Below are 21,884 nucleotides of genomic sequence, written 5' to 3'. Positions count from 1 at the left end.
ATACAAGAAATCCTCCTTAAACTGAAAACAACTTCTGTGTGAGGGTGGTCAGACCCTGGCCCAGGTTGCCCAGAGAGTCTGTGGAGCCTCCAGTCCTTGGAGATACTTATATCCTGACTGGACATGGCCCTGGACAACCTTCTCCAGAAGACCTTGCTCTGAGCAGGAGGTGGTCCCTGCCAACCTCAGATGATATATGAAGACACAGAGACCAAGCACAGGATCCTGCCTAGGTAACCAGGACCTCTTCTACAGTCACAGGGGAGAAATGGGCATTTCAGGGGGACCTGATGACCTCGGGCACCTGATGGATGAGCTGTTATGTAAAAGCCTTCCTACATAGAAAGGTTATCATGAAAGCTGATAAAATAATCTCCTGTGGGAGATTATTTCTTCACTGTAGTGTTGTCAGAGCTCTTTATACTAGGTCTTGCTGCTCTGGCAAGTGTGATCAGAAGACAAGAGCTGCAACTTCATATTCAACAGAAAGTAAACTGAAAAAACTCCACCAAAGCACCACAAAGCAAATGAGATATGTTTTTTTATATATTAAATGATTAGTCTAAACACAAAGTTCAGGAGTGGGCAGATGCAGTTGTGAATCAGTGCAACCACAGTGACAGATTTGCTTCACTGTTAGAGCAGGTTGGCCCGTGGGCAGCTTCCAGTTCATCCAGATTCATGTGCAACCTGGACATTGCTGCATTGCTGGGAAGGCTTGGATCCAAACCCACCTCCCTCCCCCTCAAACCCTGAGCCACACTGACAAGGGGAAATCCAAACCTCAGGAGATGGGAGATGCCACAGGTCCCACCTGCCTGTGCACCAGCTCAGAGGTGCTGCAACACAGCACAGGAGGTTGGCTCTTGCACTTTGTTCTATAATATGTCAGAGCAGAAAGCCAAACCCTCAAGTGGGTAGACCTTAAGCCAGACAACCTTTAGGAAACACTCCAGAAATAGCACTGGTTATTAACATGGTCAAACAATTGGCTGCATTGAAGAGCGAGGACTTGGAAGGAGTTGTGTGGGTGGGGTGCTATGTACCTGTATACAGCCAAAGACTGACAGTTTTCTACACAGCCTAGAAACTGAACTTCCTTTGAAAAACGAAGCAGAATAACAATCAGTACTTTTTATTCCTGATTTAAAATGTACGCACCCAAAACAAACGCAAACACAGTGAGTAATCATAGCATATCACCGGAGAAAGATAAGCAATCCTGAAACCACGGTACTGGGGGAAAAACAAAACAACAAACCAATTTACATATACAATGTAGAAAGTCTGAACACAAAACAAAACAAAAAAATCATTACTGAGAATTTTTCCTTCTTTTAAGCATTCACAGGAATTGTTACGTCAGTCTATACAAGTAGCTTGTTTTTAAGCCTGCTGGAACTTCAGATGTAGGTAGCATCCACAGTCAGATATAAAACTACCTCATGGCTTTTATCAAGTGATTAAAAAGAGAGCAGACAGCTCTGAAGGCCCAATTGCAGTGAGTGGTGCATGTATCCAAAAGCGAAGATTAAGCCTTTGATTCATCTGCTAGTCAGGGGACTTGGATGACCCTGGAGGTCCATAGAAAATCACAATATTGAGTCTCAGGAACTGGCTGTATCATGGGTAAGACAGTTTTCTTGTTCCCCTCCTATTTTGGGATCAACAGGAGAGGTGTCCATAAGCTGCCAGGCCCTCCTGAGACATCTATTACTTGGTTTCTTCTTTTACCAGTTCTCACATGATGGAGCAAGCTGACCATTGCCAAAATCCCTGGAGCAGATGGATGGCCCCAAGGCACAGGAAGCCAACCCTCTTCCCTTGGGGGAGAACAACACAGAGGTGGTAGCTCTCTGGCTCTAGATCATACAAAGGTCTGAGGCAGAACTTATGGTCCTGAGATATTGCCGTGTGAGCACCTATACTCTCATGTCGCACCACGGAGAAGCAGCATCTAACAGACGTGGGGGCGAGGATACCATTCCTTTCCTGCTGTCCTTCCCCTTTCCCAGTTCCTTGAAATCACACTCCTGGGGCATTAAAGTTGATAGTTTCAGGCACAGGGAGATGAGGTTGCATAAAAATTATCTATTAAAAACAGCCCCAACACATAATCTAACAGTTTCTTAGTCTCTGGACCAGCTATCCACTTGCAGGAACTGCAGTATGTCACAGCTTATCTGCACATGTTGTATTTTGCAGGATCCAACTATTTCTTCAGTTGCATCCCCACAACATGGAGCAATCTGGGATGTTTAGTGTAGTGTTGAGGTGCACAAGTGCAGCATTGGGATTTCAGCTAATGGGAGCAACGAGGAATTACACATGCCAGGAACCTTAAGCCATGCTTGGTCCAGGAACCAAGCTCTCAGTTATATTCAAGCCTTACCAGGCAGATAAAATAGGCAGGGACTATAGCAGCCAGATCCTCTCATGTCTGCTCATCTCATATACAAGTGCCCATGGACTCATTCCTCAGCTGCTCTCAGCAGAGCTGCAGGGAAAGTCCAGCTTTGTCAAAGGTGAGGGAAAATTTGAAAGACTACCAGATCACACACAGAATTAAACAGAATGGTTGGGGTTGGAAGGGACCTCTGGAGATCATCTAGTCCAACCCACCTGTTAAAGGAAGGTCACCCAGAGCAGATTGCACAGGAAGGCATCCAGAATGGTTTTGAATGTCTCCAGAGAAAGAGACTCCACATACTTTCTGGGCAGCCTGTTCCAGTGCTCTGGCACCCTCAAAGTAGTTTTTCCTCATGTTTAGGCAGAACCTCCTATGTTTCACTTTGTGCTTGCTGTCATGCACATGCTGTCGTTTGGCACCACTGAAAAGAGTCTGGTCCCATGCTTTTGACACCCACCTTTGAGATATTTATAAGCATAAATAAGATCTGTGACACAAGCATCAATAAGGTCCCTGATCATAACATCTATGTTCCAGCACTTTGCCATTGTCATGTCCCAGAGACACTAATGCTTTTTAATTCATCAGGAAAGGCATCACTGTGGGAAGCTGGTTTAGAGGCATAGGCTGGGATGAGGCAGGGTTCCTGGGTACATGGTACCCAGGCTCCATGTGCGCCCAGAAACATCTGTCTTAAGGCTGTGATTGTGATGCAGGAGGCAGTTGAGTATTATAGACATTGCTATTATGTGACTTCAGGTTTGAATCCTGTACAATGAAGGATAACACACACACAAAGTAGGAGATATTAAGGCACCCAGTCCTTAAAGAAAAGTAAATTCAGGAATATGTGAAAATTAAGGTCACCCGGAAACCTTGACACAAACCACTTCAATTATATCATCATTCATTACCTGTACCAGTAGTTTCATAGCAGGGTTAATACATTTACTGCAAGCATGACAGCAGCAGTAACCGTAGCAAATGCTATTACAGCAGTAGCTTTGTGGAAAAGGATGAAATTTAAGCACCCAGGCAGAAAAGCAGCCTCCTCCTTCCCTCCCTCCCTCACTTTCCCAGGCCATGACCTACATGTGACCATTTTTTTAGCCAAAACCTGAAGGATTAGGGTTAGGGTCCACTATTAATGTTGGCAAAGGTGATATCTCATGTTCCTACTGTTGTATAGAGTTACCTAAAGACATTCTGCTGGCAAAGGTTAGTGCAGAACAGTGATTTAACTAAATCATGGCCAGGAGCAGAGACTCAATAGCCAGAGGAGTGCTAACTTCAACTAATGTCATCAAAAGCAACTTCTGGCTTGGGAACACCCAAGGGAGGCACACTTGGTCTGTGCCATCCCCAAAAACCCAGCCCAGCCTGCCTACCCACTGCATCTCAGGGATACTGGTAGGAAAGAGTGGTGGTTGTGATTTTTTCCAGGAACAGAGAAAGCATCATTCACAGCTCCTGCCACAGATAATGGGATCCTCCTCTTGGATCTTCATCCTCACAATGATGATGTAAGACAATGCAGAGTTCAGCATACATTATTAATTGTTAACAGTATGAAATACCAGAAGGAGGTGAAGTTAGTCCAAAAGGAAACATACAGGAAAACACCTACCCTTAGAATAAGTGGTCAGTTTCACCTTGATGATTAAAGTTAAAATTGATATCTGAGCCTTCAAGGGTGAAGGGATGCACTATTCTCACCATCTTTTTCTACTTCGAGGTAGCAGGAAGGGGAACAGCTCCTCTGTTTTGTTCATCAGTGACAGAAAGCCACAGAGTCATTGCCACTGCATCACCTAAAGCAAACTGTGGACTGGTGGAGACATTTTTATTATGGTAAATGTTAGTGAAGCCATTACAGATTTTGTAAGGCTTTTCTTGGAAAGAGGTTACTGGTAGCGACATGGTTTGCTGCACTGTTCGTGGACCTGGCTTATTCTGCGCACTTCCATCTAGTTTGGTGTCTAGCTAGTTATTACTCATACGAGGGGTCATTCATGTCAAGAGAAGCAATAGTTTCTGGAACAATTTGAGTTTTCCCTATGTGTATAAATGTTTTCCCAAGTACTTCTCCAACTATTTGAGATGTAAACAATTCAAGTAATGCCAGTTCATTCAACCCTGAACCAGCTTTGTGGCAGCAAAATCTGGGGACATTGCTGTAGCAAATCTCACCCAGCAGCTTTGCCATAATCCAAGCAAGCTCAGATGTGGCTAGAGTGAAAAATACATTGTAGAGAGAGGCTGAAAGTATTTCACCTCAGCATCAGCTGATTATTGTAAATCTCAAAGAACGTTCACCAAAAAAGTAGTTTCTGGAGACTTCTGTTTTGAATTCAGCTGATTGGGTGTGTGGGGAGAAAGGAAAACAAGACATGAAAATATAACAATAGGAAAAGGAAGGGGGATGATGACAAAAATCCACCTTTTAGTTGACTCTTGGAGCAAATTCATTGACACATGGTTCAACCTCTTCCAGTTGAGTTGTCTTCCAGCAGTGCTGCCTTTCCAGCTGTAACCTGGGCACAGATTCCTTGAGACTTATGCCCCATGGGTAGTATCAGCAAGTGTTGTCACAGAAATCCAGCATCTCCTTTCAGCTGAAGTTGAATCTACTATTTTAACCCAGATGTGTAGCCACAAAATCTTAAGGAGAACATGTAGGAGTTTGACTTGCAGAACTAATCAGCCAAAAAAAAATTCAAATGTCAGAACACACAAGTATAAAGTAAAATGCCCATTTTCCTCAGATGTTTGACTAGTAAGGAAAAATTTAAATTTTCTACTGGAATATTAGACATATGCATGAACCGATATACTTTCCTAGGCTGGTCTGAGATATTTAGAAACTTGTCTGTTAATCCAAATAAAATAAATTAGATAGGAAGATCTAATGGCTTGCTGTCTTTTTTTTTTTTTTTAATTGCTCTGAAAGGCTAAGCTATAAAATGGTTACCAAACAATTGTACTAGAAGATTTCATTATGCCTTTGCTTACCTTTTAGGCTTTACCACTTACTAAATAAACTCTCATTAATTTAAGGAAACAAATGAAGGGAAAACACATGAACCTTTTCAAACTTTTGAATGGGTAAAGCATTAAGCTGTGAAAGTAATTACCGAGTATCTAAACAAGTTTGATTTGGCAGAAAGTAGAACAGTTTTAATTTACTGTGGAAATGCGAAATCCATAAATATTCAAGATTTTGAGTTTGCATCTTACTAAGATTATTATTCTTATACAAAAACATTTATCACAGCATTTATCGTTAAAGCCCTCACTATTGAGGACATCAGAATTCGCATTATTTTTCTAAGTAGCATAACTGACAGTTTCTAGAGCGTGGGAAGGCACTGGTGGATATGCAGGCCTTCAAAGTTGAAAGCTTCATGAAATCATGCCCTGAAGTGCAAATGCTGTGTTTAGTATGAACAAAACTCTACTTGGCAGCTTAAACTGTAAAGCAGTCACTTTTTTGCCTCTGTACTTTACCATATGTTACAGAACAACATCTATGCATATTTGTTTTCAGGTTATTTTTTTTCAGAATCCAGCAATTAAAGCAGCATTTGGAGAGGAGAAACGCCCCATTAATTTGCTTCTCTTTTAATTAAAACAAAATAAACCCGAAACTTTTAAATAAAAGGATTTGTAATGATGAATTTGAAACAGATGCTTGGGCTCAGGACCCTGCAGTTCATACTCCTGAGACCAAGGGGTAAATCTCACTTAAGGCCAGATTCTTCTGTGCAGAAAATTAGGTTTATACACACATACTTAAGAGATGTCTTGCTGTGATTAATCTCATGTAGGGAGAAAGTCATCTGTATAGGATCTGTCTGTTGTTTTTCAGCCCTTAAAACAATGATCGAAGACAGGGATACTTTTCTCATGGTGGCAAATGACAAAGGTTCAGAATATCCTAATACCACCCTTCAGGCAAAACCATATCCAGGGCTTCTGAGAAAGAAGAACACCCAAACTTGTCCCTGTTTCACTTGAAGTACCCCCTGAAATTGAAACATCTCCTCACGTCTCCCAGTATTTACCAAACCACCCCACTGGAGGAAGCAGCCTTTCTGACCTTACAGGATCATAGAATCATAGATTGGTTTGGGTTAGAAGAGGTCTTCAAAGGTCATCTAGTCCAACCCCCCTGCAATGATCAGGGACATCTGCAACTAGATCAGGTTGCTCAGAGCCCTGTCCAGCCCGGCCTTGAATGTCTCCAGGGATGGAGCATCTACCACCATTCTGGGCAACTTGTGCCAGTGTTTCACCACCCTCATTGTAAAAAATTTCTTCCTCACGTCTAACCTAAATCTCCCCTCCTTTAGTTTAGAACCATTACCTCGTGTCCTGTCATAACAGACCTTGATAAAGAGTCTGTCCCCATCTTTCTTATAGGCTCCTTTTAAATACTGAAAGGCCACAATAAGGTCTCCCCAGAGCCTTCTCTTCTCCAGGCTGAACAACCCCAACTCTCTCAGCCTGTCCTCACAGGAGAAGTGTTCTGATCAGAGCTCTGATCATTTTTGTGGCCACATCTGGACCCTCTCCAACAGGTCCATATCTTTCCTGTACTAAGAGCTCCAGAGCTGGATGCAGCTCAGCAGGCACCAGTGATGGCCTCAAGTAACATTCAGAAATGAGCACCCATGGCTCCGAAGGCCTCTGAAAAATAATGGGGAAAGGTCAGTCTAAGTGGGAGAGCTTCAACACCCTCCACTACCAGGAAGCTTAAGGCCACTAAAAACTTCTGCATTTCTGAAGGAAAAAGTCCCATGCAACAGCAGAGGCAATGCCCAAGCATGCCCCAAGGAGAAATCAGTTTCAAAGTGCACTTCAGCCACACAGAGCATGCCCTTTCCTTTCCTTTCCTTTCCTTTCCTTTCCTTTCCTTTCCTTTCCTTTCCTTTCCTTTCCTTTCCTTTCCTTTCCTTTCCTTTCCTTTCCTTTCCTTTCCTTTCCTTTCCTTTCCTTTCCTTTCCTTTCCTTTCCTTTCCTTTCCCTTCCCTTCCCTTTCCCTTTCCCTTTCCCTTTCCCTTTCCCTTTCCCTTTCCCTTTCCCTTTCCCTTTCCCTTTCCCTTTCCCTTTCCCTTTCCCTTTCCCTTTCCCTTCCCTTTCCCTTCCCTTTCCCTTCCCTTTCATGGAGGGGCTGTGGCTGTGCAAGTACTGCTGTAGAAATCAGTATTTAAACCTTGCTGGGAAAAACAGCAGATATGAAGTTGTAGGGGCCCTGATATACCGTGAAGCTCTTGGACCTTTCACAAACTTGCTCTCATTTTCTGCATTTAGAAGAAACAAACAAAACCAACCCTAAACCAAAACCAACTCTAAACCAAAACCAACCCTAAACCAAAACCAACCCTAAACCAAAACCAACCAACACCAACAACCACCCCAGCACAAACAAACAAAAAAACCCACCTCGGAACAAAAAGCACTCTCCTCCACCCCATGAGCAGATCGCCGTTCCTTTCAGCATGGATTTGCAGCCATGTGTGTAGGACAGACATTCTCCTTGGTGAGCAATATCAAAATCCAGCTTTATGCTGACAACAAAATAAAAATAAAAAAAGGGGACTACATACTTTACATTGAACATGTCGTTTGTTCTAAAGAATACTTCCCAAAATAAAATCATTTCCAGTTAGAAAAAAAAATGCTGCAAAGAGGACAGGATATCACTAGAACTTCCCCCCTCCATTTTCTTCTGAGAAAACAGCTTACACAAAGTGGGGTCATTTTTCTAGCCTCCTTTCTAAAAAAAGTTCTGTGTCCTGGCAGAATATTGCTCTGTTACAGCACCTTTGACAGGATGCAGCATGGCACTCTTTATACAGCTGTGAGGGACTGTAGCAGTTGTACAAGGATTAAAAAAACCCCATATCTATATATAAAACACACACACCAATATGGCAAGAAACGAAACAGCTCCTTCAAGTTTTTGAAGATTCATCTTGCCCAGAAGCATAAAGCCTGACTTGTGTGCAGCAGCGTAGCAACTCTTTCATACAAGAGAGGGATGCAGCCCAAACCACACACACACAAAACTCTTTTTAAATGTCAGGAGTGTTGCTAATTAAAACAATTTGGCATGCTTCTTTTATGTTGCTGAAGAAACATGCCAGAAGTTTCTAAATCCCTGTAAAAAGACAGTCCCTTCCTCCAGGCTGGATCAGTTTTCCGCACCAGAATTCCCCAATTTCAAAGAAAATTAGGTAATCCATGCTTACTTAATTGCTGGGAAGCTATACTTTATCAAAAATAAACCAATCACTAGGTTGGATATAGAAAGCCATTTAGACTAAAGGAATAAATCATATAATTATTTTTTTTTAGTTTCTCGCTTCAGAGTTTTTGGGGAGACAGATTTGCTCCCATCTTTGTGTACGCTGCAGCCCACAATTGCTGGCTGGTGAAGATGTGCACGTGGATGAGGGTCAGTGAGCATTTTTCTTCCTCCCTGACCAAAACCAAATTCTCATACTTACATTTATTCTCTGTCACACTCAACGGTATCCCAGGGTAATTTCTTAAGAGTAACATGATCATTTTTTTTCTGCTAGGGTTGAGGTGTTGAAGTGTCCATATTTGTCTGATGAAACTACTTTTTCACTTCTTACTGGTGCTCTACAACTTTTGCTGTAATCCAAAGAGTAATCCAAAGACTCTTGATTTGTCTGGAAATTGCACTAGATTATTTGCATAGATGCTTAAAATAAAGCACTTAAAATAAGCTTAAAATAATGAGTGTTTTGATAGACTGAAATTGTCCAAACCTCACCAACTCAAGCCCAAGAAGAAAGAAGTATATTTTCAGCTTTGCTGCTTTGGGCAACAAACCCCTCCGCTCCTCAAAAGCAAATTACGTCCTGGCCAGGCACTTCTGAACTGCTGTCTTCCTATGGACCCACATCTTTCAATTAATGGTTAAACAGACTTAGAAATTTTCATTTTGAGATAAAGACCGCTGCACAGGAACCGCTCCAGGATGGCACAATCTCAGTGGAGATCCAAATGATAGGTACCTTAATTTATGTTCATATTAAGTGGCAGTTTTGGAGACTAAGGACTGCTGAGTTTCCTATGCCTTCTAAGAGCAGATATAATTCAGCCTAGGATCCATTCCCAGAAATTACTGGGATGCTCAGTAACGAGAATTTCAAACATAATTCTCCATGTGCATTAAACTTGCGTCAAAACAATTAAAAAAAATCAAACAAACCAGCCAACAACACAAAAACCAAGAAAGCAGTCAGTATGTACTGATTCCAAGCACTTTAATTTAGAATTAAAAAGGGCTTCACACATTTTCAAAAGGGTCTCCCCTGGGCTGAAGGACTAGCATTGAAACATACTTTTATGGTATTATCCCTGAAAAGAATTTAATTTAGAATTCAATTGTGTGTGTAGGACAAGGGGTAATGGGTTCAAACTGGAACACAAAAGGTTCCACTTAAATTTGAGAAGAAACTTCTTCTCAGTGAGAGTGACATGGCACTGGAACAGGCTGCCCAGGGAGGCTGTGGAGTCTCCTACTCTGGAGACATTCAAAACCCACCTGGACACATTCCTGTGCAGCCTCATCTAGGTGTTCCTGCTCCGGCAGGAGGATTGGACTAGATGATCTTTCAAGGTCCCTTCCAATCCTTAACATTCTGTGATTCTGTGATTCTGTGTCAGTTGGGCATGAATAAATTACAAACATCATGACCCTACTGAGAAGCTGCTGAACTATTTATTTTTATATTGAAAGCTTCAAATATTTTACAATCCTTCTCACCAACAATCTAAACACATGATTTTTAAACAAGCAATTATTAGCATATCGCTGGCTATGCAAGAAAAAGGATAAGCACAGTCAGCAGTATATTATCCCAAGAAACTTGGTTCTCTAGAAACCCATTTAGAGCAATGGGGCAGCTACCAACAGCCAGACATAGAAATACTCGAGGTTGAGTTTACACACATGAGGAAGACATACGCTAGTTACTGATAGTATAATTATATTTTATTTATTTTTTTAAAAAAATTAAGTCACAACTTTCTCTTAATGAAAACCAAACTCAGATTCGTGCCTGAACTCTAAACATACCAAAGTAAGCGCTGTTAAAGTCAACCTTAGACTGGAAACAACTGTAAACTAAGGTTCGTATTGCCATAACAAAAGCTGAGTTAAAATAGAACAAATAAAAACAATAGTCAACAAGCATCATATTCTTCCTTCAAAGATCAAGAGCTTGTGAACAAAAGCCCGACCTCCATTACATTTTCTTCAGATGGTTAGAAAGAACATGACCTAAAAAATTTCATCTAAGAAAACGCAGAAACTGAGCTAGAGGGATAAGACCACCTTGAATTTCTCTCACAGACTTCTCATTCCTTTTCAATAAAGGAGAAGTGAAAAACATTGACTGGATGAAAGCACAACTGGAATACCCTGATAAAAAGGTATTGTGGCAATTCAGTTACCTGAGAAAAACAGAAACTGGTATTGCAGAAACCTTTTTAAGTTCTCAAATTACACGAAAATGACCCAGTACACAGTGAAATATGTGATCCCAGTGACTAGCCAGAGATCTAGGAATACACATTTCTATATTAAAAGTGATAAACATAATCAGGAAAATACCTGAAACAATTAAAAGGCACTTTTAGACGGCACATGTTTTGCAATATGCTACAGAGAACTGAGTCAGGTATGACATTACACTGAATATTACAGTGGTCCAAGCAGTATTATGGTATATACAATTTTAAATACACACACTTGATCATATAAATAGTCAATTTGCAATGTTAGCATGGTTAACACAGGAAGAGATCCACATTCTTTTTTGATGTAAACAGTAAGGTTTTTAGTAAAAACTTTTTCATTTTAGACATTATTATATGTTTAGTATTATTGCATGCAATACTGTATAAAAGTTTAATGGCACCTTTGTGTATCTTTAGGCAACAAAAAAAAAAATCACAATAAGACATTTGGAGAGAAATTCTCAAGTCGTTTGGTCTAACACTGCATGCAAAATTGGAAACAACCTCAGTAACTGCACACCTGGACAAGCCAGATGTTTGTATAAAAAAGGCAACTTTATTAATATACCTGTAGTCCTCTGCATGAAGATCTGACCCTCAGGTTTTAAAAGGCACAGAAATTGAGGGGTGTGCTACTACAGCACTTAAAAATGAGACCTACTGTTTACCTGATTTCAAGAGGTGGCTTTCAAAGTCAACTAGATGACTGAAGTGTAAGTCCCACTAGAAACCAAGAGCTGTCCCCATCATCATTTCAACATGGTTGTTAAATTCAGATTGATGAAAAAATAAAAATAATAACAATTAAAAAAAATCTAGGCTTTCCTTATGAATTCACTCTCATACTTTGCATTTCAGACAAATTACCTGCTGGAAATGTTTTCTTTACTCTTTTTTTCTGATAATTATTAAATAACAAAATCATTATTTCGTCACTCAATAGTTACTCTTACTTGAGCCAGAAGTGCAAAGTGTAAATGCTATAGGCATCTGAAGAGAATCGCAAATTGTTTCAGACTTTTGAAACTGTTTTTGTAAAAAAGTAAAGAAAACACAGTCTTTGGTGTAGGCTTACACAGTGCTATCACAAGTATTATAACATCTGTTGGAAACTAGAGAAAACCCATAACTTTACTTCTAAACTAAAAGAGGCCAAGCTCGAGCGTTCTCACTGATTTACAGGCACAGAGCTCTCCCAGGCAGCATATGTGGTCTTTCACTACACTTACATTGCCACCAGTCTGCTAAATACGATGAAATTTCAAGTAGCAGGTGATGAAAATGACAGTGTTGCCTCCTTTCCTTAGACATCTGTGCATCCTGGAGCTGCCTTGAGATGGCAATGTAGCCTACACCTTCGAGAAGTCACCGACAAACAGCAGCAAATAACTTGTGAGAGAGAAGGGAGGACATTCTGGACAGAACACTCTTCCCACTCCATTTAAGCTGGGAGTTAGGAATTCATTTTCCTGATGTCTGTATAATAGAAAGCAGGAACGTACCTTTGCCACCTGTTTCACAACCAGAAGTGCGTGCAGTCCTGGAGTGTCTCGACTGTTTTTGAGTTCGCTAGATGCTAACTATAAAACTGAAAGCTATCAACAGCTCAATTAAAAAACAAACCAAAACAAACTACAAACGCAAAACATCACAACACATTTTAAAATAACAGTCCTCTTCAGTTTTCTTCCCTAGATGCTTGTCCTTACAGGTAACCTGTATTTCCACAGGAAACTGCTATACCTGGCGTAAGATCACTCTGCTAATCCATCCTGTTCCTTATTTTCCATCAAGAACGTGGTCGTATCTCCATTATTCTTTTCATTTATATCTCCATTGTCCTCTGTTTGCCCCGATTTCTGATGGGCAAATGTGTAAGTGTCATGGTCTGTGTCCGTCAGAGGTGGAGGTTCCTCATTGTTAGGAGAATGTTTAATGTCTTTTCTGAAGGAGAACGGAGGTGGAGAAGGTGGCAAGCTACCAACGGGTCCATCGAAAGGCCTGTACACATCAACTTCTGGAGTGACAGTGCCATTGGATTCCTTCAGCAAGTGCCCATAGACCATAGCATCATCAATAACTGCATAGACGTGAGACTCATTGTTTTTCCTCCCTTTTGTGAATAAGCCTTTTTTTCCAGGCACCTGGGTATTCACGTTAGCATTGTACACTCCCACCATGGGATTTTGGCTTTTCTTCTTCCTGTTACAGAGTTGGAATTGTTAACAGGTCAGAAACAACATGTGGCTGCTGCATTTGAACTCAATAATGGAAGCTCCTGTTTACCCAACCCACCTACCCAGGGTCAGGCAACCTATCTGGATCGAAGGCTTTACTTGCAACCTTAGGAAAAATAACTCTTGAATCTAGACCTGCTTTTATTGGCAGAGAAGAAAATAACCTTGCAATATTTGGTTACCTACTGCTGTTCTGCTGACCCTGAAGTCTGCAAGATTAACTCCAACAGCCTCCCAAGTACAGGTCCAGCTGTGCAGTGTACTGAGCCTCCCTACATCCACAGACACTAATAGGACCTAGAGGCCATCAGATCCTCACAAAACACAGCTGAGCGTTGCTGAAAACCAGTAAGATAGTGGGTGCTCTATGAAAGCTGAATGAATTTTTCTTAACTGCATTTTCTGGAGTGACTGTCCCAAGAGTGGGAAGACCAAAGGCTGAAATGTGAATTTTTAAGCCTGTATTTGCATTTTAAGCCTGTATTTGCCTGTATTTTAAGCTTGTATTTCCCGTGTGGTAGAGAAATGTGCTCATAACTGCTCTAGTTATCATATTGCACAAATTCATTCCAGCTCCACAGCTTCAGGACCCAAGCGCCCTACTAGCACTGAGAAACCCCAAGCTATAAGTGACCTCAGACTCTACTTGCATGAGTAAGGCTATATGTGTTTGCTTTACACAACCTAGTTCTCTTCCCAAGGGATCATCTCATAGAAAAATGCTCCTACTTAGTGTGCAAACTCCAGAAGAAGCTGTTGGAGTTTATGCAGATGAAAAATAGCTTAGTGTATCTCAGTGAGTTTACAGCTTATCTGAACAAAGCCTTGACTAGAGGCACAGAAGTCACATTCATTGTGATTTCATTTCACAGGAATTACTGGTGAAGCCAAATACTTTACTTCCAGTACAGCCAGAAGTCCACGCTAAGTAAGGCCAAAGTAGGCAATGCACTGGGGGTGAAAGTAAGGACACTCAAGGAATGATGCTCTACTCTTGAAGTCAATCAATTTAGAGTAAAGCAGCATTCTTGGAGGCACACTACTTCAACCCGCAACGTGTTGCCTACCTCATGCTTCAGACCCTTGCTCAAGGGACCCATATCAACACATGAAACAGAGGCCCCAGCAGCTCTCTTGAAACATCTTCAACTGCTAAGTTAAACATGCCAAATTATGAACTTACTTCTTCTTAACACAGCACACAGTGAGTCCAATAGCCATGAGAACTCCAACCCCAGCCACCACAGCAAGTATCACTCCCAGGTCTGCAAACAGACAAGGTACAGGGCATTGAGTGAGAAAGAAATCATTCAGGTCTTTTCCTAAAAACCAGTTGGGTTTGAACCTCCTCAAGAGTTTCTAAGTGTATGAGCTGCTTGTGCAGCAGGAGTTTCCAAGGTGTGCTCACCATGGGGTAACACAAGCCATTTCCAAGAAGTTGGAGGCCAAGCGACAACAAACTTCTGCTGCTAGCAGTGCAGCACAGACAAAAAACCCAACCAGCCCACCAGCCCACCTCTGAGAACTCAACACAGCTGATGGGCTGCTAAACTTACATGAAACGTCTTGCATACCTCTGGCTGAATAGGCAGGGAAGAGAACAAAGTGCAGAGAGAGACAGAGAGGGATTCAACAAAGGAAACAGTGACATTTCACCAACTTCTCCTCAATACAATCCTTTCCACTGAAATACACAGATTATGTTGAACTAGGGTTTTCTAAAAGTCATAAAATTGATCAGTAAAGTCCACATGTGAGCAAAGAAAAATGCTGTGTGTTTTAAAAGAAATATACATTACCAAAAAAAAGAAAAAAAGAGAAATTAATTTGACACTGTTTCAGTTCTAGCCTGTGTAGCCAATACTTCTAAAGGGAGCAGTGTCCCACAGATGAAGAGGAATGCAAATATGAAGCAAATTTGTACAAGCAAAGCCTACCCTAAAGATGTCTTTTAAAAAAACTATTTATGTTTCAGAGAGATGAGAGACATGAAGAATGCAGAATTTGCTGTTAGTAGTCAGCACACTCTCCACTAAATGATCAGACCTGTCCCAGGGATGATTATTTGCTCATGTGAACACTAAGACTAATTTAACTGCTAACATGAAGTAGAGACTACTTGGATGAACACGTTTTCATAATCAGGTCCCAGGTTGTTCACCAGGTCTGTGACCTTGGGAGTGAAAAAACATTACTCGATCTTCTAATACCTTCTAGCTGTGATCTCCAATTTAAGAAGCTAAATTAAATAAAGAAAATAAAATCCAGACTTACTTCCTCAGGCCCTGCAGTTCCCTGTTTCAAAAAAAACCCCACCCAAACACACTAAAAACCATCCTTCCTTTCCAGCCTCTAGGAGCACCCAGATGTAACTCTCAGAGGTTTTTGTGGGACATGTATTTCTGAAAGCAAGGATTTCATAAAACCCACACCCAAGGTGGACTGGCATCCATTACTGTTCCCCCAAGGAAAATCAAAGAAATAAGCAGAAAGCAAACCACCACAGCCTCACAGGACTCACCTATCTGCTTGTCAGCGAAAGACACCCAGAACTGCAAGGTCAGCTGTGTCTTATCCACAGGTTTACAGTTGGAGACGTTTACCCAGAAGTCGTGATACATATTTCGGGGCTTGGGCAGAAGCTCATCCTCACGGCGCACAATTTCCTCTGCCCCCAGCGTCTCTTCCTTTATGTTGACGTAGGCACGGCCTGTCTCACACATGATGCCCATGCGGTCCTTGGAGAACCCCAGGCGGGCAACTTGCTTGCTGGGCACGACGACATACCAGGATATGGAGACATAAGGCGGTAGACCATAGGGCCAGTTGGGAGTCTGCAAGTAAACTTTAGCTTTCGGATCTGGACTCACAGTGAAAGTGCTCTCATCTGTAGTAACGACAAGGAATAACGAAATTAAAACTTAGTTTTTATACTTCTTGGTTTTAATTTTTAAACTTTCTCTTTCAACACGTAAAATTATCTGGTCTTTCTTCTACATAACAAAGAAGTGTCACTTACACCTGCGACCAGCAAATTTATACAGTCAATTGCATCTCAGTACTAGCAATACAACTCACGTATCATCCCTTCCACATCAGTAATTATCCCAATTAGCACAGATATATCTGCAGAATTTCCCACAAACAATTAATTGCCACATAGAGTAGAAAGTTTCTTCCTTCTTCCAGGAAAAAACACTTCATCGATTCAGACTGATCCTAGCAATGGTTCCAAGACTAGACTCTAAAGAATTTAATTCTTACCTCTGTTTATTCATATGTGCTCCAAAGGGCACTGTACAACAAAGTAGTACAAACCACTACCTTACCTTTAATATGTGGCACAAAAGACATTTTCAGATCCTGGTGGTCAGAGTCATTGAGGAATCCTTTACCGTATGTTTTTAAGGATATGGTGATATTATTCCGCATCTGAATCTTTTCAATGGATCCACCAGGGCAGAATACACCAACATTCAACTCTGTCTCTGGGGTGGCACTAACAATGCTGTAACTGTAGCTTGTGTTGCACCTCTGCTCTGGGAGGTGTTGCTGAAGTTTCAAGGATGGAGAAGTAATTTCTACGTTGATCAGATCAGGAGCTGAGAGCTTCCAAATAAACTTATGCAGACGAATTGGCAATTGGGTAATAACCTTGGGCACCAACAGGGAATATATCTTCCTCTCACACCACCGAAGATCGACACAGCCTGCAATCACAAAAACAAGTCCCAAGGGTTGTATGTTTCTTGCAGAGGCAGTATCTAGGAAAAGCAAGTTTTCCTGTGTACCAGAGTACCATCAGTTTTGTGTTACAGACTCAGAAAAGAATTTGTGTGAGAAAATACCCTCTCTTAGCAACCTTCACCCAAGCATGTACCATTTGTAGTTAAAGAGCTTTCCTTAAAAGGGTGCATGACATCAAAGAAACCAACAGACAAAAACACATTCAAAATTTCTCACTCAAGATAGCACTTTTACTATATCACTGATTGACTTGGCCACAGCTGCAGCGTAGTCAAGGTCCAGATACATATTTTAAAACTCTACTGGTAGTTGAAAGCATTTGGGGAAATCCCATACTAAGTGGACATGCAAGCAGCACAAGACGCATTCCTGGTGGCCACCTTGGTCCTGAATTTTCACGTCTCTCCTATTCCATTTCCTTATTTTACAGTTTTCAGCAAGAGGATTCCTGGATGCCTTCTGTCCTTTCCCTTCTAAGAATAGCTACGCAGTTTCTATTTTTAAAAATGTAGAATGGCGTAGCAAATAACAAGGTCACCTCCAGGTGCATAGTACCCATCTCGCAGCTGGCCAGCACCTGGTTTCCAACCCCAGTCTATTTGAAGGCCAAGCAGGAGAGAAGGTTTGGCTGAACACTGGGGAAAAGCACGCAAAAGCATTCCCTAAGGAAAAAACATTAAGGCACTTTTGCCATACTTATGCCTTTTTCAGCTGTGATCCTCAGACGGGACAAGTCCTTGCACAGAAAGGAGATCTTGTAGATGGCACCAGACACCAAAGTCAAGACACGGTCGCAGGTGCGAGGATCCTTGCAGATCAGGCATATCGGTTCAGACATGAGTGGGACGCGGTTGGGCCACCCTTCGAAGTGTATTGTTACAGTCATGTTCCATTCCTTGCTCAGGTCGACCAAATGGGTGACATCTGCAACGAAGAACACCCCAGAGCAATTACTGGCAAGATGCGTGTGAAGCAAAACTTCCCAGTCTCTTCTCACCCCATTAGATGAGCAGCTGTCATAGCTATTTGTATATTACCTCAGACAACATCATTTACTTGTTTCCATTAGTGTAATACAAACTCAGGCAGTATTGTATCACTCTTCTAATTTAGAAGTTTGGATCTTTTCACATGCAAACCCCATTTCCGCACTGTTTTCCAGCTGTAACAGGGTAACGTGTGCTAGCCCCTTTTGAATAAGTTAGGTTATAATGTAAGGAGCTCAACTGACTATATTAGATTCATTTTCCTTAAGATGTTTCTTGTATTTCTTTTAAAGTCAGTTCTACTGATCACACAACACTTGATCAGAAAAAGCTTCTCCATTCTCAAATTTTGTATTTATTGCAAGATTGCCATCTCAGCTAACTTTTTGTTAGTTTAGGTTTCTCAGAGCCAAGCTGAAGAAAATTGTCCAAAGTCAGTAATTAAGCACATCTGGTTGTCTGGAGTCAGTTAAAAATTAAACTAATGTAAATGCAAGCAGCAATATGGTTCAGAAGTGAAAGAAAAATGCCAAGTGCCGTACTTCGGCTTAAGTGCTGGCAGTCATCATGAGGGGCACTGGAGTCTTCAAAGGTGCTTTCTAAAAGCATCTTCTGTTTGGCAGTTAAAAACATACAGAGATGTCGCAAATTATCAAAGTCTGGCACCATGCCGGTGGGAAGGCTGAGGACCAAGCCTTGCTAGACTGCTTTGTTTCCTTCAAACAGCATAACTGAACTACCACACTGTCCTTCCATTTAATTAATCAAAATCATTCTTCCATAATTTTTTCTGACTTGCTTTAAAATGCAAATCAGAGAGCTGGCAGAGTTAATTCTGAAAAGTAAAGAGCACCTTCCTTTTCCCCAACACTAGCCACCACTTCTCTTGCTGTCCACCCCTTTTGCCATACGGACTGCACACAAGCTGCTGCAGGAAGCCTTGTAACACCCTCTGAGTTCGCTGGACCTGAGGTGCTCAGGTGCACAGTGACCATCATCCCTGGCAGCCTCTCTCAAACCTATATTCAGTTCAAAGATCTCCTTAAGGAGGCACATACTGAGGCCAAAACTGCTTTTACTAGTGGGACAGAGTGCACCCTCAGCAAGTTTGCAAGAGCAGGGCTGGAAAGACGCTCTGCAGAAAGACCTGGGGATCCTAGTGAACACCAAGTGGAAAATGAGCCAGCAGTGTGCTGCTGAGGCAAAGGTGGCCAACAGCCTCCTAGGCTGCACTAGAAAGCATCAACAGCAGGTTGAGAAAGGTGAGTACCCCTCTGCTAAAGCACTGGCAAGACATTAGAAGTGCTGGGTCAAGTTCTGGGGTCTCCAGTACAAAAGAGAGGTGGATGTACTGAAATAAGGCCAAAGAGCCACAGAGATGCTTAAGGGATAAGAGCATCTCTCACAGGAGAAGAAACAGAAAGAACCGGGACTATTTAGCTGAAAAAGGTGGTTCAGGGGGATGTGTGAACCTGTGTGTAAACGATATAGTGCCAGACTCTTCTCAATGGTACCCAGTGACAGGGCAAAAGCCACAAACTGAAATACAGGAAATTCTGCTTAAACATTAGAAAAAAAAAAAAAAAATGCAAGGGAAGTCAAACACTGGGAGAGGTTACCCAGAGAACTTGTGAAGTCTCCAGAGAGACTCAGAATCCAACTGGACATGGTCCTAGGCAATCTGTTCTGGTTTACCCTGCTTGAGCAGCGGGTTGGAACCAGATGATCTCCAGAAGTTTCTGCCAACCTCAGCCACTTTGTAAATCTGTGATATCCTAGATGACTTGCTACAGCAAGTTGGAACAACAGGGATAAGCAGGGATGACAAACACCTTCTCTCACATAAGCTAATGGCAGTTGCAAATACTTGGAACATCTGGAAGGGGGAGAGGAAAACGAAGAGGAAAAAAATATTGAATATTATGGCCATAGCTTAGTTCACAAAGATTAACTATCACGTGCAAAGAAAGACATCAGATGCACAGAGCATGTGTCTCTGATGTCAAAGAAAGCAACCTGATCTAGTGGCAGGTGTCCCTACCCATGGCAGAGGGCTTGTAACTAGATGATATTTAAGGTTCTTTCCAACCCAAACCATTCTGTGATTCTATGATTCTATAAAGGCCAGATTAAAAATAAATATATATATATACACACACACATACACATGATTACTCTTAATTTTTGGTTTTTAGCTATGGATCTTAAAGGCATAAACAAAAGGTGAATAAAATAGCTTTTGCCTGTGTGGGAAATCACACACACAAAAGGGCAAATAGTCAGGTGAAAATCTCCAAGTCATCGCCACAACCAAGCACAGAAGCTAGGATTTCTACCACAAGGTTACTAATTCTTCAGAGGTTTGTTTTTCTGCTGCAGCTAAACACAGAAAGGGTTAGATCAATACATTATTTTGACTGGAAAGAGCTATATTTTCCTCTTACTTAATGGTAAGCATCACAGGCAGCTGTGGACTACTCAAATGTTTGGGAGGCTTTGAGAATATGCAGATATCAATGCATTTTTAATAAGAGCTATGTTTAACTTGTACACTGCAGATGGCATTTTATGCCTTTTTTTTTTTTTAATAAAAGTTTCAATACTGTCTTGAGGGCTGAATTTGAATCTTTGATGGAACTTACATAACTACAAAATCACTCATGATATCCCACAAAATCCCTAGAGAAACCACTGCTGTCTCTTAAATCCAAGTGGTTTATTACTTGCATTTCACTCAATAAATGACAACTTGTTTTTTATTTTTTAGGTGATTATCCTCTTGTCTATGGCTCATAAACATATTAAAATTCATCTTTGCTTTCCAAAGTAGAAAGGAGATAAAGCTGATTAACTTTATACAATGTTTTCTCTCTGTCTGGCTTCCAAAGTGCAATACACAATAAATGTAAGCAAACATGATTTGGTTAACAACAATTTCAGGAGGATTTGCTGTTCGTGAACAGAGCCAGACTAGGCAAAGAACTGAGAATTACAATGGTGAGATGCTATAGACCCTTTCTGGATACATGACTTCAAGGTCCATGCCATTCAAACTTCATCCCCTCTAAAATGACTTAGAAAGGCTCTAAGTAGCTCCCGCTGCAGTGGTAGTCCAAAGCACGGAGTTCCTTCCCCCTGTTCCTTTGCAGTGAGGTACCTTGACTGTTAACCTCCACCATGAACTGAGATCAGAGCTAAGAAGCCAGAGGATGAATCACTTTTTTCATAACTCATTACTTAGCCAGGTCTTTTATTTCTGGTTTTAGATAGATACTGTGGCACTACATGTCATTGTGTTAAGCCTGTCTGAATTTGGGGCCAGAAAATAGAAAAAAAAAAAAAAGATTTCATAGTGTAGCAACAAGAAAACTAATGAAGAACCAAATGTGTAGGGCATATTGTCATTGAAGTATCTTATTGATACCTTTCATATCTAATGTGACTTCTTCACACTAAAAGATGTTTAGGCTTCCCTAGGAAGCAAAATAAAACTCAGAGGAAGGAAAAAAATGCATATTGATGCCATTAGTAGTAAGAAGACAATTTTACTTCCTCAGTTTCACCAGTTCATGCTATGGATCCCGACCAGCCGTGACAGCAGGTTTCACCTGGCTAAGCATAACTGCTTATGTACAGAGCAGAAACCTGGGCTGGCATTTTAAGAATTACCTTTAAAATGTTGAATCTTAAACTGAAAATTAAATTCTCCAAACAAGCCTGAACTTTATTTCTGTACTGGAGAAAAGGCAGTAACACGTGAGCATTGACAATTCTGATCCAGCTTATAATCCTTGCCTGACAGCTGGATCAGGGCCCAGAGGGAATAAAGTTGCAAGGAAAAGCCGGTTTTGTTTATACAACATGCAAGACCTGATACCACAGGTGTTAAAAGCATTTTTCAATTACATGATGCAGGTGCTGGAAAAGGATAGGAATCTCCGTTTA

At 41.3% G+C, this 21,884-nt stretch overlaps 1 protein-coding gene and 1 long non-coding RNA gene across 3 annotated transcripts in view; both read right to left on the bottom strand.

The window, feature by feature from the left end:
• Window positions 1–1,119: 1,119 nt before the first annotated feature.
• On the bottom strand, window positions 1,120–8,158 carry LOC135578483 (uncharacterized). Its single transcript, XR_010470163.1, has 2 exons — window positions 7,856–8,158; window positions 1,120–5,106 (listed from the first exon to the last, which is right to left on the bottom strand). It is a non-coding gene; the product is annotated as an uncharacterized LOC135578483 (long non-coding RNA).
• Window positions 8,159–10,420: 2,262 nt separating this feature from the next.
• Window positions 10,421–21,884, bottom strand: part of CDCP1 (CUB domain containing protein 1) — a 29,580-nt gene continuing 18,116 nt past the window's right edge. For both annotated transcript variants that reach the window (XM_065051770.1, XM_065051771.1), the window contains 5 exons: window positions 17,650–17,877; window positions 16,536–16,916; window positions 15,728–16,093; window positions 14,390–14,471; window positions 10,421–13,171 (listed from right to left, as the gene is read on the bottom strand). In XM_065051770.1, coding sequence (XP_064907842.1) covers window positions 12,724–13,171; window positions 14,390–14,471; window positions 15,728–16,093; window positions 16,536–16,916; window positions 17,650–17,877 — 1,505 coding nt within the window. In that variant the 3' untranslated portion in view covers window positions 10,421–12,723. The remainder of the gene's footprint in view (window positions 13,172–14,389; window positions 14,472–15,727; window positions 16,094–16,535; window positions 16,917–17,649; window positions 17,878–21,884) is intronic.

This window comes from Columba livia, chromosome 2 (assembly GCF_036013475.1).
Source record: "Columba livia isolate bColLiv1 breed racing homer chromosome 2, bColLiv1.pat.W.v2, whole genome shotgun sequence".
In the NCBI taxonomy this organism is placed as follows: domain Eukaryota; kingdom Metazoa; phylum Chordata; class Aves; order Columbiformes; family Columbidae; genus Columba; species Columba livia.
Note: the sequence above shows the minus strand (reverse complement) of the source record. Positions and strands in the feature narration are given on the sequence as shown.